Source organism: Mus pahari, chromosome 7 (genome assembly GCF_900095145.1).
Source record: "Mus pahari chromosome 7, PAHARI_EIJ_v1.1, whole genome shotgun sequence".
NCBI lineage: Eukaryota > Metazoa > Chordata > Mammalia > Rodentia > Muridae > Mus > Mus pahari.
In genome coordinates this window covers 99,178,419-99,186,564 of record NC_034596.1, presented here as the reverse complement: position 1 = coordinate 99,186,564, position 8,146 = coordinate 99,178,419, and the positions used below count along the sequence as shown (strand labels likewise).

Below are 8,146 nucleotides of genomic sequence, written 5' to 3'. Positions count from 1 at the left end.
GTGGGTCCAATGGCTGCTTTACCACAAGCCCAGCCCAGCAGCAGAATGGCTGGGAGACATGTGCTTCTATTTGAATTTAATTGACTACACACTATTTCCTTTTGAAGCTTTCATTTATTCCCTCATTAACAGAATACTTTTCTGGATCTTTCTTTTCTTCCTTCCCTTCCCTTTTCTTTCTTTCTTTCTTTCTTTCTTTCTTTCTTTCTTTCTTTCTTTCTTTCTTTCTTTCTTTCTATTGAAAATACTGGGTTCAAAACTATTCGACACTTTATATGGTATAGACTTAAAGAAAACTCTTATTGGGGCTGGCGAGATGGCTCAGCGGGTAAAAGCACTGACTGCTCTTCTGCAGGAACTGAATTCAAATCCCAGCAACCACATGGTGCCTCACAACCACCTGTAATGAGATCTGATGCCCTATTCTGGTGCATCTGAAGACAGCTACAGTGTGTCTATCTATAATAATAAATAGATCAGAGCAAGCAGGGCAGAGGAGATCAAAGAGAAGTCCTAAAATCCAATTCCCAACATCCACATGAAGGCTCACAACCATGAATACAGCTACAGTATACTCATATTCTAAAATAAATAAATAAGTTTTTAAAAAAGAAAAAAGAAAACACTTATCAACTTGAAGTTTTTTTTAAATTTTTATTTTTATGATTCAACAGGTGAATTACCCTCTTGTTAGGTCTCAAACCCAAGACATAACTGAGGTGTTCATTAAAATATCAAAGTCAGCTCCAGATGAACATAAAAGAAGGAATGAAAAAGGATGTCTTAACTGCTCCTTGGTATGGAGGTGGTGGGGGAGGAGGAGGGGGAGAATGAAGAGGAGGAGGGGGAGAAGTGAGAGGAAGTGAGGAGGAGGGGGATGATAAAGAGGAGGTTTGCTGTAGATAAAAGGGAGAACATAGGCAAAAACAGACATTTGGGAGACTCCAGAGTGAACATGACTTTGATCTGGGCCTTGTAAGTCCAGGAGGGAGGGGAGAGGGAACCAAGGGGCTCCCATTGCCAAAATGGCTGAGGTACTCAGCAAGTCAGGGGAGCTGCAGGGAAGGGCTACTGGGGTAGAAAAGGTCAGGACAGGAGGTAGGGGTGCAGCAAAAACCTGGCAATCACAGAGACCTAACACCCCCTCCCTCCCCACCCCCAGGGCAGGCAAGGGGGCCCATCATCTCTACTTCCTCCCTGGGGAGCACTTTTGATACCCAGAGCCCTCCATTAGAGAGTGTTTTAGCCTCCAAGGTTCTGCTGTGGACTAAAGCCATGGTCCAGAGCAGTTTCCCAGCAGAGTGGGTATCTACACCACCAGCAGATCCCATAACCCAGTTAGGACTCCCCAAGTCCTTGATCACCTTCTAGTGTCAGGATCCCTTATCTGTCCATCACTTCTTCAGGCCACTCAAGTCTGGGAGCAACAGCAGCAGATAAATTATGATTTGCTGCAAATTCAGAAATCTGTGTTTGCATTCACATTTGCTCCTTCTAGGGACTATGAATTGCACGAGACCTGCTTTTTTTTTTTTCCTGACCTGTAGAACTCCTAGTCTTTTCACAAAGGCCAGCTTAACAAAGTTTTCTCAGCTTGTTCTCTCTGACTATCTGTAACAGAGTCCTCACTACTGGGGCTCTGCATCTGTGTTTTAGTTGGGCCTATGAGGCCTCCAAGCAAGCGACAGGGTGTGGGCCTAGGTATAGACAAGGTTCTATTCACAGACCTGTATCAGGTATTTTCTGTGACAGTAATAAAAGCACCTCCCTACACACACACACACACACACACACACATGCACACACAAGCACATGCACACACGCACACGCACACACACACGCACACACGCACATGTACACACGCACATGCACACATACACATGCATACATACACATGCACACACACACATGCACACACACACACACACAAACACACACACGCACACACACACAGCCTAGCCCACAAGGGTAAGAGTTGGGGGATAGCCTGGCGGGAGCCCAGAAACTCACCCTACTGCAATATGGTGAATGAGAACAAGTTTCCAGTTTTGCAACTCTCCACAGTCTATGTTGTTCATCCTCATAGATGCCCTGTCTTATGGAGACCAGGACTTGTGGGAGGGGCCTCGGAGGATAAAAAACTGCAGCAGCCATAGTAATGAGGCTGCGCTGTTGCCTGCCTTCTTAAATTCAGTCAGGACAGAGAACTCACCACAGGTAGAGCAAGGCTCAGGGAAGAATAGGAAACCTAGTCCTGGCACCTGGGCCAGAAGCTCAACTCACCAGGTGCCCTGAGAGTCTCAGGTTTGCCCCATGCAGAGCCTTCTCTTTGTACCTTGCCCAGACTTCAGAGAATTATTTTGGGCACCACCTCTCCAACATGTCTTCATCAGGGACTCTCCTGTCAGCTGACACTCTGGATCTAGCACAGTGGTTCTCAACCTTCCTAAAGCTGCGACCCTATAATACAGTTCCTCATGCTGTGGTGACCCCCACACATAAAATTAATTCATGGCTACTTCCTACCTGTAATTTTGTTACTGTTATGAATTATAATGTAAATATTTGGGTAGATAGAGGCTGCAACGCAGGTTGTGACCCACAGGTTGAGCACAGAAGTCCCTGGGCTAGCTGAGTAACACTCAGCTGTATTAAATTTTCTTCTCCTGGAAAAAAAGCCCAGAACCCTCAGATGTCTGTGACCAAGATAATGTGAAGGCTGATTGGGACTGGCAAGGGATACAGGGGCTTCTGATGAGCCTTGTTCTCTGCCCTAGACTCTGAGTCCCCATGTGTCCTGGTCAAGTCCTGACCTCGGCTTTGCTGAGGCCTCAGGAGGGATCTCAGAAAGCAGCCCTGAGGCAGTGGCATCATCCTGTGCTCTGGAGTCCTGGTTATAATATACTCCCTTTTCTTTTGAAAACCACAAGACAGGTTGTGTTTGTTACGAATGTGTGGAACACCCGTGTCACCGATTCAGCCAATTCCCTCTCCAAACCCCCTTGCCCCTTAGCCTACTCTCCTTTTCTCTTCTCTCAGCAGGGTCTCCTGGAGCCTGAGTTGTCCTCAAACCCACATTGTAGCCAAGGGTGGCTGTGACTTCCTGATCCTCCTGCCTCCTCAGCCTGTCTAGTGCAGGGATTGCATCACTGTGCCCAGGTCTGTGTTGCGCTGGAGATCTGACCCCTGGCTTTGCACAGGCTAGACCACCGTTCTACCAACCAATCTCCACCCCTAGCCCTGTCAGGCATTTCCTAGGTGTCCTGGCTAGTTTCATGTCAACTTGACACAGGCTCAAGGCACCTGAAAAAGGGGGACCTCAATTGAACAAGGGTCTCCATAAGATCTGGGGGCAGGTAAAACTGTAGGGCATTTTCTTAATCAATGATTGATGGGAGAGGCCCCCACCATTGTGATTGGGGGCCATCACTGGGCTGGTATTCCTGGATTTTGTAAGAAATCCGGGTGAGCAAGCCATGGGGAACAAGCAGAAATCAGGTTCTGTCTCCAGGTTTCTGTCCCTATTCCTTCCCTGACCTCCTTTAACGATGGACTACAATGTGGACGTGTAAGCCCCATACACTCTTTCTCCTCCATCTTGCTTTTGGTGGTTCATCACAACAATGGTAACCCTAACTAGGATAATAGAGTCTACATCTGTGTCTTCCTGCAACTGTAGACTGGTGCCTGCAGACCCCATTTCACAGATGGGAAAACTGAGGCATGACCTGAGTGAGGTGGGCAGCACTGGGAAGCCATGACTCTCCTATTGTTGGTTCTGACACTTGTCTGCCAGCCTTAGCTGAGTCCCCCAGTGTCTGTGAGAGTCCAGGTGGAGGCTCAGAATATCTCCCTGGGAGGCCGGGATGTGCTGGAGGTCAGGCCTTTTGTCCTCCAGCCAGTCTTTGTCCACATCATGGATGACACGTGGTTATGTCTCCTCTCCAACAGACATAACCTGTCATAAGTCTCCCTGCTTCCTGGCCTGGGAAGACTTTGAGAAGTGCAGGCTTCTCTCCAGGGTGTTTCTCCTACCCAAAGATGAGTCTGCCCAGCAGTGCTGTCCTCCCCCAGCAGAGGGAGCCCTCCGCAAGCCCCAGGCACTAAGTGCAGGTAGAGGAGGGTGATTCCACCCAGAGTAAAGGAGCTCTGGGATGGCAAGGGCAGGCCCAGTGCTGCTATCAGAGCTCCTGCTCAGTCACTCCAGGGAACTGGAACAGAAGCACAGGCTGGCAGGAGGTACAGAGCCTAAAGCAACAGGGTCTGGTTGGAGATGGAACTGAGGCAGCAGCTGTGGAGGAAGACAGGTAGCTATGAGACCACTTGGTGATAGGGTGTCATCAGGCTCCTGTGACAAAGGCTCAGACAGGGGCTGAGAGATGGCTCAGTGGTTAAGAGCACTGACTGCTCTTTTGAAGGTCCTGAGTTCAAATCCCAGCAACCACATGGTGGCTCACAACCATTATCCATAATGAGATCTGATGCCTTCTTCTGGGGTGTACAGAAATCTTTGGGCTTGAGCTAGCAGGACAGGAAAGAGAAGAAAAATTGTCTGAAGACAGCAACAGTTTACTTACATGATAAATAAATAAATGAATCTTAAAAAAAATAAAAATTAAAATAAAAAAAAAAACAACCTCAGACAGTGACTTGGTACCTGTGCTCAGGGTAAGGAAATGCTAATCCAAGCAGGAGGAGGAGCCAGATCAGCAGGTGTGTTTAGGCCTGCCCTGACAAAGGGACACTGAATAGGGCTGCTTAGCTGCTTAGCTGTGGAATCAGAAAAGTCTCACTGGAGGCAGGGTGGGAACCCTGCAGACTAGACCCTCCTGTCCATTTTGCTCATTTCAGGGATCCATCCAGACAGAAAGCTAGAAGGAAATTAGGACCAACCCCCAAATACAGAAGAGGCAGCTCTGCCTTTTCGGGGGCATTAAACATGGACTTTGTTCTCAGCTTATTGTAGCTCAGTGTGCTTCTGGTGGTTTGCATTAAGAGTGTCCACCATAGGCTCAGATATTTGAACACTCAATCCCACGAAGATGGTTTTCTCTGGGCAGGTTTGGGAGGTGTGTCCTTGGTGGAGGAAGCCATCACCTGAGACAGGGGATGAAAGGTAAAATGTCGCTCGCTGTGGCACTTCCACTTTTGCTTCATGGCTGAAGATGTGAGCTCAAATCTTCCTGCTCCTACAGGCATTCCTGCTGCTTGCTGCCATGCCTCCCCCACCTGTCCTCCTCCTGCCATGATGGACTCGTCCCTCAGAAACCATAAACCCAAATAAACTCTTCGTTTTGAAAGTTGCCTCGGTCTCGGTCGCGGTCACGGTGTTTTATCACAGCAACAGGAACTTAATTAACACATCCAGATATTCAGTTTGCTTAAGGCTATTATTAAATCCAGGGCCTTCAATCTGTCCATGGTTCTCACTTCTGTGGTAAATCTGGGAGTGTGCATGCCAGTGTGTGCCTCTGGGCTCCATTTCTGTAACAACTACAGCTTTACCATGGGTCTTGACATCTTACAGTGTTACCCTCTCCCCAAGGTTTGCTGTTCTGCATTGCCCAGGCTATTGTGGTGGCCAAATTTACCTGTCAACTGAGTTCATATTTAAGTCAGTGAACTTTGGGTAAAAAAGATTGGCTTCCTCAATATGTGTGAGCCCCAGCCAATGAGTTGAAGTATCTGAACAGACAGAATAAAAAAATAAAAAACTGTCTTTAGGCTCGGTAATGGCTCAGCCAGTAAAGTTGTTTGTTGCATATCATGAAGAATCCTGAGCCCCATGTGGTAGAAAGATTAACAACTCCCACAAACTGTCCTCTTATCTCTACATATACACCATCACACACACACACACACACACACACACACACACACACACACAGGAGCATGCACATGTACACGCATTGTAATTTTAAAAATGTAAAGTTTTATGGATTAACCTGAGCTGGTTAACATTTTCTCTGACCTGTGCATTTCCAAGTTAAAGTTAATCTCATCAACCACCTTGCTCCAGTCCCAAAGCCTGTCGTGATTCTGATTAGCATTTTGCTAGAATCTCTAGCTCTATGTGAACACAATTAAGAAGTCTGCCACGTTGAAACCGACAACCCGCATGGCTCTGTGTTTTAGGCTGTCTTTAAATCTATCCTCCGGTTCTGTGGTGCTTATTTTTAGGTCTTTAGAGTCATGCTGCTTTAAATGCTGCCTTTTTAAAATTCTATGTTATATGCACCAGTTTAACAAGGTAGATGTGGTCTAAATGAGAGTGGCCTTGTAGGGTCATATATTTCTATGCTTGGTCCTCAGTTGGTGAAACTGTTGGGCAAGGATGAGGACGTGTGGCCCTCTTGGCAGGATGAGGAGCTGTGTCACTTGGGCAGGATTTGAGGATTAGAAAGTCTACACCATTAGCAGTTGCTCTCCCTGTCTCAGGCTCATGGATCAAGCCATGAGCTATCAGCTACTCCTCCAGCTCTCTGCCTGTCGTCTGCCATGCTCCCCACCACGATGGTCACAGACTAATCCTCAAGAGCCATGAGCCCCAGATTAAGTGCTTTCTTTTATAAGCTGGCTTGGTCGTGCTGTTTTATCACAATAGGAAAGTTCCTCAGGTAATAGACATATTTGTGCCCTTGTCCTGCTTCCAGAGGACCAGGTGGACTCCTTAATCCACTGTGCTTTGTTGCTTGGGGGCGTGGTACCTTCTGCCTCCTCCGGGGTTCTGACCTCACACTCTCTTCTTTTGACAAACACAACTGCATAGGTTTTATCTCCTCCTTTAACCTGTGCCCCGAGACCAGAGGATGTGTTGTTTGTGCAGCAGGCACTTCCTTTACATTGCCAAAGACAAGTCATCCTTACAGCCAAGCAGGGCATCAAGGACTGGTCCAACCACTCTGAAACCATGAAGGGAGGCAGCCTAAACTCAAGCCTCATAGGACTGCATTTCATACAGGAGGATGCTGGAGGGTGAAGCTATTGCAAAGTGAATGCTCCTCAAACAGAATGTTCCTCACACAAAGCTTTGGTTGAGGGTTTGGGGGCTCTCAAGAATGTCAAGGGATTACAAATGTGTGTTCCAAACTCTGCTTTTTATGTGGGTGCTTGGGATTGAACTCGGTCCCCTTTATTAGCCGAACCATCTCCTCTCAACCTTCTGTGATGGTTATTTTTTCTGCCCTGTGCAGTATGGAGACATCAATGCCAAGGACTGAGGACTTAGCATAGTCTGGAACAGGAAGTACCCTGTGGGTAGGATTGATGGGTACTGGCTGGTTGGCTCTCCAGGGCCAGATATTGCAGAAGAGGCTAGAAACACTGTCTATCTGATTTGTCACTGTGCACAGCACCTTATGTTTCTGCTGATTTATGGTTCACCAAAACTCTACTGAAGCTGCTCCCCAGAAGGTCCCCAGGGGCAACCCTCCTGATGGTATGGATCATGAGTTCTTGCATATACCATCCTGACATCTCCACACCATGCTACACTGCCAACTTCCCTACTTTCCTGGCCTTCTTCTGTTTCCCATTAGTTTCCACCTCTCTTGTCCCTCTCGTTTTTGTGTTTTGAGACAAGAGTCTCACTAGGTAGCCCAGGCAGGCTTAAACTCCAGATCTTCCTGCCTCACCTGCCTATGTCGTGGGGCTGCACTAATGAGCTCATACACTTGGCTCAGTCTCAGGTGGTGAGGAAACTTCCTTTTTCACATCTGTTGAAATTGACCATCATCCATCTCCCAGAGCTTTCCCTTGGGTTTCTAATGTCAGCGTTTCTCCTTCCCACTGATTTGCCTCTCTTATGGCAGAGATCTGAGTGCTCATTCCAGGATTTAGGGGATCTTGGAATCCCCAAACACAAAGTTCATTAGGGACAGATGTTGTCAATCTCTCTTTAATGTTTAGCCACCAAGCTGAACTCGATGTTGAGTGAGGAGAGGGTCAGTAGGGGTCCTTGCAACATTCACATTCTTAGACTACAAGAACCTACCACAGCATATGAGCAGGGCCAGAGGTCAAATAGACACAAGTGTCTACCAGCCCTCCAATGCACACAGACCTGTGACAGCCCAGGTGGCTGTGACCTGCTGTATTTATAGTTAGGATTATTCCTTCATGCAAGATCAGCTGTGATCCAACTCCA

The 8,146-nt window shown here is 47.4% G+C and overlaps 1 protein-coding gene across 1 annotated transcript in view; it reads right to left on the bottom strand.

The window, feature by feature from the left end:
- The window catches only part of LOC110324946 (protein TCL1B2-like), a 7,027-nt gene extending 4,873 nt beyond the window's left edge, over positions 1 to 2,154 (bottom strand). Inside the window, exon 1 of the mRNA XM_021202704.1 lies at positions 2,011 to 2,154. Within this exon, the coding sequence (XP_021058363.1) occupies positions 2,011 to 2,154 (144 nt within the window). The remainder of the gene's footprint in view (positions 1 to 2,010) is intronic.
- Positions 2,155 to 8,146: the final 5,992 nt, after the last annotated feature.